This window comes from Tripterygium wilfordii, chromosome 3, assembly GCF_013401445.1.
Source record: "Tripterygium wilfordii isolate XIE 37 chromosome 3, ASM1340144v1, whole genome shotgun sequence".
NCBI classification, from domain to species: domain Eukaryota; kingdom Viridiplantae; phylum Streptophyta; class Magnoliopsida; order Celastrales; family Celastraceae; genus Tripterygium; species Tripterygium wilfordii.
In genome coordinates, this window is record NC_052234.1 from 11,060,836 (window position 1) to 11,071,877 (window position 11,042).

An 11,042-nucleotide genomic window follows, 5' to 3' on the forward strand; every position below is an offset into this window, starting at 1 on the left:
CGGTAGATCATTAACAAAAAAAGGACCCCAAGATCGAGCATTATAATTAACCCAAGAACAAGAATTTTCTCATTGAAGTACTGAAAAGTTTTAACATCAGTGATCTGAATGTTCATACACATTTACGCATGCCATGATAGGATTTTGAGACCCATAATGAGCCTCCACATCCAAGAATTGGGCCAGCCACAAGAACAATGAAACATGGTCACAAAGGATTCTCATTTGAAATCAAAGGCAATGTGGCCTTCATTTTTGGTTTCTGGCAAATGTGGAAAAGGATGTCAAAGACCCCAAGCTTTATGCTTTCATCAACAGTTTTCTTATATAATTAAGGACCCCATCAACGTCAACTGTCCAGGCCACTGAAAGAGGAGAATAGCCGGTCCACGGGTTACTTCCATTCCATCTGTATCAAATTGCAGCAGCATAAAATTTAGTAAGTATGCAAGGAAAGTAGTTGAAATGTACAAATTATCCAGAATTTTCACTTACTTCTTTAGTCCTTGGTCCATAAGGGTGTGGCCCATACAGATCCCCTGCGTCTCAACCCTCACAACGCCCTTCTTGTATGTGAAGAGATCGGGCCGAACTAGTGCCACAAAACTAACAGGGTCGTGGAGGAAAACTCCTGCAACCAAAGTTCAATAAGGTAGTCCACTTAAAAACATCCTAGGGTATCACACCTGCGATGCTTTCACAGGATTTTTGAGCAGAAATACAGTAAGATTGGAAAGCAATAGTTAGTTGAATTCTTCTTTGCCAGCACAATTGGTTGTTCTTAAGAAAGATGCCTTCAATTTACGCAAATTTTCTTTCACATCTTTAATATGTTCCGTCTTTATAAGAAAATCCTATGAAATACAGGTATCTACAGAAACAGCAGTAAAAGGTATGTTCATATCTAGTTGTATCCATGAGTGTGCAAGTATTTCTCCCTTCCCTGCTCACCGATAAAAGGAAAAATAAACAAGACAAGCTTAGAAAATTACCATAGACATCATCAGACTTCACATGCCAATCCCTATAGAATTTGCACATGTCACTTAGAAGTAGAGCATATTTTCCTTTTGATTGCCGCAATTCAAGAAGATCGTCATCTGACATATAAGATGATGATCACTGTCCGAGAAATTTGTTTTCCACAAGACCATATAAAGTTAAGCAGGAAAGAAATAGACACCAACCTGTTAGCTTAACTTGGGTTGTAACGTTAATTCCAACGACAACAATATTTGCCCCTGAAGTGAATACTACGTCTGCTGCTTCTGGATCTCCATAGATCTGCAATTACGAAGCACAATTGTCTCCTGTCATTTGGTCGTTATGACATGGTTAATCACTGGGTCCGTGAAGTGTGTGTAGGTAAATCATTGACATGAGGTTTAAACTAAGCAGAACGGAATCCCACTTGAAACTCATAAACTTGCAGCACATTGAGCAAGTGATTTGCCTAGGCATGGATCCAACTCATATCTGTAAACATAAAAATTACACGTACATTTGCTTCTGCAGCAGGATTTACATTTCCCAATGCGAAGAAAGCACCACCAAGTACTACAATCCTTCTAACCTTGCTCGCAAAGGAAGAGTCTCTTTTGATCGCCTGGTATTAAAACATACGAGGATTGGAATTAAGAGTTCTGATGACACAGATTCAAAGGGAAACAAACTGAAAGAAAATAATCATATAACTTACCAAAGCTAAGTTTGTTAGAGGTCCAAGAGCAAGTATAGATACTTCACCAGGATATTCAGAGACCTTTTCAGTCAAAAACTCAGAAGCACTCTTCTCAGATTTCTTTGCACTTGGGGAAGGCAGAGATATGTTCCCCAATCCATCAGAACCGTGAACAAAGTCCGCAATCCGAGGCCTACCTCCCTTTTCCAGGAAAAAACATTAAAAATATGAAAACTTAGTGAGATAATCAAACTAACGTAGATAGTCAAGAAAAGAGGGTCACACAACTATTCACCTAAAAGTTGCATGATCAATGAAGTACCATAATTGTAAAAATAAGCTGATACCAGAAAACACAAGCATGTGTGAAGTAACAAAAAAAACTAGCCAGCAGTTGATACTCAGTTTGCTCAAGGGACAGAAATTAAGCGTGCCAAGAGCTACACAGGAAATCAATAGTACAGAATAATATAATTTCAACGAGGAAAGGCAAACAGGGTAAGGGAACTTATTTAAAAAATTACCTTTAGCGGCTCAGGGCTGCCCTCTGCCACAGGAACACCTGGACGCCCTGCAATCTCACACTGTCCTTTGGCAAATTAAAAACATTATTGATCATGAAAAGGTTCAAGCGACATGGTGACACAAAAAATTCACAGCAAATGAATTTCAACTGACACAAATACACACCAAAAGCAAGGCATTACGAGTGGCATCTTCCGTGGTCACATTACCAAATATTGTTGTCAAGCCTAAGACCTCCAACTCTGGTGTTTGAAATGCCATAAGGATCGCCATGCTATCATCTGTTAGTGAAAAATAAATGCATTTTGTTAAAACTGAAACGAGGTTTTTAAATGGAGACCACGTTACACTTGCAACACTAATTTCATGATCAAATTATGAAAGAATGCCTGATAAGAACCTCTTCCTTAGCAGGAGGAAAACAATATCCAAAAACTACTGCCTAATCATAATTGAACACCAAATAATATTATTAAGACTTCAATGGCACCTTTTGTTTTTGTTAAGTGACATTTTCAAATAATGCCTGATAAGAGGAAGAAATCCTTGCTACATTGCAATTGAAGAACATAATTAGGTACATTTGAATCCAACTATTATGAATCATTGCTTTATCTACATACATCACTATTCATACTATGGGTTCAAAGCACATTTCCCTTGGGATCAATTTCCATAACAAAATAGGTGGATTTAGTCCTCTTCCTACAGGACTAAATGTGCAATAGTTGAGGGATCTAAAGAGAGAGGGAAAAAAAAACATCTCACAACTCAAGAATATATAAATATATATACATTTACATACTTATATATATGTATATATAAAAGAACTTTGAAACTGAGTTAACAATTGTCTCCATTTTCTCCTTTTTGCCGTCAAATTGACAGGGGCAACCTCAGCAACAAAAATGTAAACCATCATCTTTCAGTTACAAATCCGAGAGTGAGAAACAATGTCATTCACACAAACAAACCATTTTGTTTCAACTGCAATTGTTTTCCCTTAGAAATCAAAACAAAATACTACAATACTCAATCTTTTTCCAGGTCCTTTCTCCCAATTTTTTCAGAAACCAAACAGAGCAATTAAACTTAAACCTAGAGACTAAGAAAAAGTATATAAACCAAAGAACCAGGAAATCAAAGGAATTTGCCAATCAACAACATTCCGAAACAGTGTACTCTCTTAAGCATTACGAATTATCAAGCTCTTAATACAAAATATTAAGAAAGATTGCAGAAACGAGGTATTACATTAAACTATTAGGCTCAGCCAACCACGAAATAAAAAGTCAAAAACAAAAGATTCAGTTCCTTCCACTTCCCACATTTACCCACAAAAACAAACAATCCCAATGAAAGAAAGAAAAACAACGAAACTCACCGATTCCAGGGTCGGTATCAATAATGAGCTTCTCACGCTTCGCAGAGGCGCCGAGTAGGCCGTCAACTTGGCCGTTAAATTCCGCCATGGCAGCATCCATATTCAAAGAACACGGTCTCCGAACAACAAAATCAATTATAAATATAATCACATATGATCGCTGATTATATCAAGACAGTTGCTATTTTGCTATCACTAACGAGTGAGGATTGGTGGTATATATATCGTATATACTCTAGTCTAGGGGTTTTGTCTGTTGCAATGGTGGGGCTGTCAAGATACTGATGTTGGAGAGAGGTGGTGAGATTTGATTTGGTATGCGAACGTTGTTTCCTTATGTTCTCTCAAGAGTTAGCCGTCAGATGATGGAGGAGAATCGAGGGTTGAGATGATCTGATGAGTTTATACATGTAGTATGCTGTAATTATGCGAGGGGATGTTGGGGAATCTTTCACATCACACCCAAAAATAATGGGACGATCGAGATCATTACTGATTTTGGAGAGGTGATGAGATTTGGTATATATGTGAGGTTGACGTTGTTTCCTCATGTTCTCTCAAGAGTTATCCGTTAAATGATGATGGAGGAGAATTGAGGGTTGAGATGATCTAATGAGTTGATATATGTAGTGTGTTATAATTAGGGTAGGGGATTTCGGGTAATTTTCCAAATCACACCCCCAAAAAAGAGGGATGGGATCATTAAAGATAACTGTTATTTATAATATGTCCTAATTAGGGTAAGGGATTTTGGGGAATTTTCCACAAAAAATACGAGATGGGATGTCAACCCATCTTTGTGCTTTAATTGTTTGATATATATTTATTGTTGTGTTGATTTTTGGAGAAATGCCTCTCTCAAATAAGCAATTCTACACTTACGGTCTGTTTGGATTTAGGGTTTGGGGAGAGTGAAAAAAAGTGAGAGGAATTTTCATCAAATTTCCTTATTTAGATAGCCTAGAAAAAAAAATAAAAAGAGATATTTGAAGAGAATTGGAAGGAAAACTTAGCTATATGGTCTTTGATATCAATTAAAATAGTCATAATATCTTTCTCGATTTGCCTTTGGGGAATTTTTGATTTATGGGGTACAGAGAAGATTGGCTTGAGGGATGTACTTAGCATTTAGCAAGGTATTTGCAATAACGACAAAGGCTAATTATGTAACTCGCTGAAGGGAAACTCTATGCATTTAGTAAGGTATTTGCCATGAACAAAACCTGCATGTATTTTGTATTGAAAAGCCAAGTGCACATGAAAGCTAGCACATGGGTGTATTATAAGAGTCTGATTGTTGCAACTGAAATGGTTGGGTGGACAATGGCCCGTCCTATCCTGTCAAAATGCACATGCAAACACATGATGAACATACAGTACTAAATAAATTTATATTTCTTTTGCATCTCTATGCGCCAACACATGGTGCACCGTGCATGTGAACTATAGAAAATTCTTTATTTTGTTTTTTCTTTTTTCATCTAACGAAAGTTGATCATAGCCTTTAACCTCTGGTTGAGTGGGATCGCGTAAATCAGTGCAGTGATTTCATGTACGACGGGACAAAGAATGGACGGATTCTGAATTGCATATGATATTTTCAAACAAGGTAAGAACTAAAGGGAGACTGTTGTTAAGTTAATCGATTTGGTCGAACCATAATTAGTAAAGTTTTTTCGGAATGGTCTCCACAATCCCCCCTTGTTTTGCTAGTGACGACGCATTCGATTTGCTAGTGCCAATTTGACATTTTTTTTTAGATTTTGTGATATCACGTAGGAAGTTTAATTGCCGGGTGATGAGAAATATGCCCAAGTTACTAGATTGTAAGAAATTTGATTAGTAGATTACTAATTTCAAACATCCATTGACCTAGTTAGAAACTGGTAAATTTTTCGATTACCAAAAGTTGCATTAGGCCACGCAAAACATAAGCTTAGCTCAGGAAATAAATCACATATATGATTTGTGTGAGGGAAAAAAAGGGGACTTTTGGAGGCCGGTACACTAGATTATACTTAATTGTAAAAAAGTACAATCACTAAAACATCCTTTTAAAAAAGTACACTAGGGATCATCTTTTACCAAAATAACCTCAATTTTGATTTTCTCTCTCCACGAATTGTGATACAATAGTGATACTTTTAAATAGAAGATCCAATTTAGTGTTCAATTTATATTTTTGGCTCATAAAATGATGATATAAATGTTAGAATGTAAATTTGATAGCATTACATGTCTTTCTGGTTCAATTATGTCATTTTAGTGGATTTTTGATGTTCGTGATACTATAGTAATACATCTCTGCAGCTGTAAATGTTTTTCCAAAACGAGCAAGAGATGTACAAACCAAGAAAGGAAAAGTAATTAGGAAGAAGAAGTATGCATATTGGTTCAATTGTATCATTTTAATGAATTTTTTGTGTTCGTGATACTATAGTGATACATCTCTGCACTTGTAAATGTTTTTTCAAAACGAACAAGAGAGGTAACCAAGAAAAGAAAATCAAGAAAGGAAAAGTAGTTAGGAAGATGAAGTATGCATACTAGTTTCATCATTTTAGTGGTTTTTTGGTGTTGGTGATACTATAGTGATACTATAGCGATACATCTCTGCAAAAAATGAACCAGAGTCCAGATCTGCAAAAAAACAAAGCACAACCCAGATTGAACAACGAAGCATAGTCCAGATCTGTCAAAAACGAAGCAGAGCAACTCGACGCAGTCCAGATTGAGCAACGACGAAGAAGGAGATGAAGAGAGGAGGAACTCGGCCAAAAACGGAGAAGAAGACAACGAAGAACCAGATCGAGAAGAAGAAGAAGAAGAAGAAGAAGAAGAAGGAGAGAAAGAAGGAGATAACTTTTAGTATAGAAGAATGAGAGAAAGAGAGGACACACTAGAGTTGGATAGTTGGAGGGAGAATAAGAAGAAGAAGAAAGAGGAGGGTATTATAGGTATAAACTAAAAAATATCTTAAGTCAGATGACCAAATTACCCTTAAATTACACTTTTTTACAATTTTAAAAATGTCCATGACCTTTTTACAATCGTCATGGCCCATTTCATCAGGTGTGTTACGTGTGTAGTTATTTTGATGAACAGGCCCACAACCTTAATGTTTGAATGTAGATACGGCCCGTTATTCAGGCCCATAGACCATAGCTCATTTAAGGCCTGAACAGGCCCACAACCTTAATGTTTGAATGCAGGATACGGCCCGTTATCCAGGCCCATAGACCATAGCTCATTTCAGGCCTAACATCTCATTTCCCCTTTTTTAAAACCATGAGAACGTGTATGGGGCCTATGGGCCCATTGCTCAAAGACAGTTCAATCTTGAGATCTTGTCACATCACCACTTGATTTACCTCCACCTCACGATCACCTGCGCCTCCACATCGACTTCACGTCCAGCCAATCGCTAGCCATCCTTCGGCCATATTACATGCCACGTTTTACCACAAATCGGTGCGATATCATCACCCACGTCAGATTCATTCCGCCTTTGTGCATGAATTTCCGTGGCCGTGTTTCATTCGCCATAAAAGAAAAGTTGGCTGGCTGAGGCTGAGGCTGAGGCTTCCATTTTGGCTCCTCTCTCCGGCCTGTCAATATATTCCTTTTATTTAAAAAAACATTCCAGAACAGAAAAAATAAATTTATCACAATAATTAATTATGATTTATCATGTTTCGACCATTTTCGCCGTTTCTTCATCTCTCTTTTCTTACATACCTTCCCTGATAGTTCTTCCCTGATTTAAGATTCTTCTTCGTTTAATTCCCTTTGTTTGTGTCAGACTTTCCTGATTTCTTCAAACAGGTATTTCTCTACATCCTTCCCCTTCTTTGGTCTTGGTCTTGAATAGATGATGTTTTGAATTTATGGTAATATTCATTTATGCGCTGTTTGGTTGCTGAGAATACGGAAGAAAATGGAACGGAAACGTATCCTTGCCTAACAATTTCCGCGATTACCGTTTTCCATATTTGTGCTGTCAGATCCTGTTTCATGAATTTATACTCTGTTTATACGAAATTTGAAAGTTAATTTGATGACTGTGAACTGATTTTTCTTTCGTTTATTTTAAGCTTATTGAGGATCAAAACGTGTTAATTTCATAATTCGGAAATTCTCGTGTCTGTCGGTCTATGATGTGTTCATGTGAATCTTATAGATCAATTGATTCTTCAGGAAATTTAACGGTCGAAAAATACAGATCCGAGGTTAATCATGGCAGAAGAGCACAGATGCCAAGCATCGGAAGGGCACCGTCTATGCGCCAATAACTGCGGCTTCTTTGGCAGCCCAGCCACGATGAACATGTGCTCCAAATGCTACAGAGACTACTGCCTTAAGGAGCAACAAGCAGCCTCCATCAAGGCCTCCCTCTCTGCTTCCTCTCCTTCCTTCTCTCCCTCACCAGCAATCGATTCCCTCTCGTCTCTCACCCTACCAGTGGTCACCGGAGATGTACAGAACACGGTGGCGGAGGTCGCTACGGCTATGGGGACGGTGCAGCAGCCTAATCGTTGTTCGGTGTGCAGAAAACGGGTCGGTTTGACCGGATTCAAGTGCAGGTGTGGGATCACGTTTTGTGGGAGCCACAGGTACCCGGAGAAACACGATTGCACGTTCGATTACAAGACGGCTGGCAGAGAAGATATTGCGAGGGCTAATCCGCTGGTCAAAGGTGAAAAGCTGCATAAGATCTAGACCGGTGTATGATCTCAATCAGGACCGTCCGGTCTGAGGACCGCGTCAAATATATGCATTTGAACGTAAGGAATTCTTCTCCCGAGGTTGATGATATGTTGATGACTACCGTTGAATGTTGATCACGGCCGTTCATTTTGCATTGATGTTCTAATATATATTATTGCTTTGCTAAGTTTTTATTTGATGTGTTAGAGCAAAAAAACTTCTCAAAAAAAAAAGAGCATAAAAAGGTTACTCGCTTTCTTGGTGGAGTTGAAATATAAATGCTGGTTTTGTTGGTTTAGATTCTTCCTATTTGACAAGTGGTTTTGAGTTTCGACCTTTTGGTAGGGATGGAAAAAAAAAATGTTTCGAATTGGACAATATCACGTGTTTATGAAATATTTATATATTCGAATCCTAACTCGGATTGGATTTCAAACGTATTTAATTGATCACACTTGAATTAGTTTAAATCTAAATTAGTAAATTTAACAAAAACTTAGTTCAGGCTAGGGTCCAGACGAGATTTATTTATTTGCACCAGGACTTGATTTTAAACCAAATAAATTTTTGTATTTGAATCCAAATTTCGGACATATAACTTATATCAAAACTTTATTAATTTGAATATGACAAATTCAATCATTCAGATCTGATATAGTTTTGCTACCCTTAGGGCAAATGCAATGGTGAAGTGGTATTGGGCCAACAAAGATATTGTCTTTTGCTGATGTGGCTGTATTGTAAAATGTGTTTTACTTATGTGACTGTATTGGGATAAGTGTTTTGCTGATGTGGATGTATTGATATTTGATGTTTTGATGTAGTTTTGTTGTGGATAATATGGAGGAATGGAATGTTGTTGGGTTGGGTGAAAAGCAAAAGTGTGTAGGAATAAAAAGTTTATAGAAATTTGTGTTTTACTAATGTGACTGTATTAGAATTCGTGTTTGACTTGACTTTTTATGTGATAGAGGTGGGACTGGGCCAACATTTTTGGCCTTACTTTTGGCCTTGTTGTAATGCTTCACCCAATCATATATTTCTTGAAATGCCTCGCTAGTCTCTGTTACAAAGCGAAAAGGTTAAAAGTAGGTTCTCTTTCCTCTGACTTTTTTTTTTCCTGGTTTGGCACGATGCAATTGGCTGGAGGTGTTAACAACTTTCTACTCCATTTATGATAGCATTATTTGGAAGGAGAAGATGAATTTGGTCTGGGGATCGGACTAATGGGTTTAATTCATAAATTTGTACTGCTTAGTTACGGCCTGGCCAAATTGGTGCAGAATATAGCTGTGCACGCTCTGTTGTATTTTGAAATTAGTTGTGCACACTCAATTGTTTCCTTTACAAGGTATACATGCTTACGCTTAAAGAACATAACCAACTAACAAACTCAAGAAAATAAAAAAACAAGGTTGCATCAGTTTTTCATAACTAAATCAGTTGAATTTTGTCAGCCACACTAATTTAAGGTCAAGGTTCACAGTCACCTCTTTCACGATAGAATTAGAGTGTAACAAGGAATAGTTAATCCTTATCCTCCAAATTTTGTTGATTATGATCACGATTATTATAGTTATAATATTGCTAATAAATCATAGTTTAGTAAACTATGATCACGTGACTCTCATGTTATCTTTCCCCACCAGAGACACATGCACCTATGACCATAAAATTAACCGGTATAAAGAAAAAAAAAATTGGTTCGCCTACCATAAATTAAATTTAAATTAAGACTAATAATGATATCAAGAAAATTAACATGTTGTGGTTCGGATTAGGGTCGCTTGTGTTGAGGCAACTCACCTCCACATCGAAGGAGACAGCTACCTTGTACCTTACGGACTGCAAATTTATCAAAAAAATGCAGCAATAGAATTTTCTAGTTCCCTCGAGACGTTAATGATTTTTTTTTCTCCTTAATGAAGATGTGCTGTCGTTATTTGCCGACTTTGGTCAAATTTCTTTTTTTTTTTTTTTCTCACCGAATTTTATGTTCACACATGAAAACGTTACTTTTGGTACAAGTTATCTTTCTGCCTGAATCACTTGTACATAATTTAACAAATAAACTGATGGAATTATGAAAATATGGAGTATATTTCTTGTACATAATGTGTAATCTGTTTTTAATTTAATTTGTTACGGTATTTTTAAGCGGAATTATATGATGATATCACATAAAAACGTTACTTTTGGGACAAGTTAGCCTTCTGCCTGAATCACTTGTGTTCATAATTTAGCAAATAAAGTGATGAAAATATGGAGTATATTTCTTGTACACAATATGTAATCTGTGTTTAATTTAATTTGTTATGGTTTTTTTAAGCGGAATTTATTATCCCTCGAGTCTTCAAAATCCAAAGGTCTTATCCCAACCTAGCATACTTACTAACGCTAATGAATCAAGTTTTCCAAAAGAGTCACAATTACTGCAATGATATTATTCTATGAATTTCTTATGACCAAAAAACTAACAAAGCTGTCTACATTGACTGTATGTATCAATGCAGCCAAAACTGTGGCCATAGAAGTACACACCAATAAGTCAAGTATCAATATATCACCGTGACGAAATCCTAAAACAAATCTCCATAAAATGTGACAAAAGGAACAAAAAACCACCATTTCAGAAAACTAATTTAGCCCTTAATCACAGAATCCTGCATAGAATATTCTCTCTTGATCTAATTTTGTTTCCTATCAACCATCAACGTTCCGTGCCACGTGCGATGCATGTGGAGC

The 11,042-nt window shown here is 36.9% G+C and overlaps 2 protein-coding genes across 4 annotated transcripts; one reads left to right on the forward strand and one right to left on the reverse strand.

Annotated features, from left to right (window-relative positions):
• Positions 1 to 46: 46 nt before the first annotated feature.
• On the reverse strand, positions 47 to 3,989 carry LOC119995133 (uridine nucleosidase 1). The gene is made up of 9 exons (XM_038841531.1): positions 3,591 to 3,989; positions 2,372 to 2,487; positions 2,206 to 2,265; positions 1,700 to 1,882; positions 1,502 to 1,606; positions 1,188 to 1,284; positions 993 to 1,100; positions 496 to 631; positions 47 to 409 (listed from the first exon to the last, which is right to left on the reverse strand). Exons 1-9 carry the CDS (start codon positions 3,688 to 3,690, stop codon positions 301 to 303), a joined length of 1,014 nt encoding a protein of 337 aa, XP_038697459.1. The 5' UTR covers positions 3,691 to 3,989; the 3' UTR covers positions 47 to 300.
• A 3,204-nt stretch (positions 3,990 to 7,193) lies between these two features.
• Positions 7,194 to 8,595, forward strand: LOC119995405 (zinc finger A20 and AN1 domain-containing stress-associated protein 4). 3 transcript variants are annotated; one of them, XM_038841888.1, is made up of 2 exons: positions 7,194 to 7,415; positions 7,813 to 8,595. In XM_038841888.1, exon 2 carries the CDS (start codon positions 7,827 to 7,829, stop codon positions 8,307 to 8,309), a length of 483 nt encoding a protein of 160 aa, XP_038697816.1. In that variant the 5' UTR covers positions 7,194 to 7,415; positions 7,813 to 7,826; the 3' UTR covers positions 8,310 to 8,595. The 3 variants fall into 3 exon arrangements, with proteins under 3 accessions (XP_038697816.1, XP_038697815.1, XP_038697814.1); XM_038841887.1 differs by having other exon boundaries at positions 7,205 to 7,415; positions 7,788 to 8,595; XM_038841886.1 differs by lacking the exon at positions 7,194 to 7,415 and adding an exon at positions 7,513 to 7,540.
• The last annotated feature ends 2,447 nt before the right edge of the window (positions 8,596 to 11,042 follow it).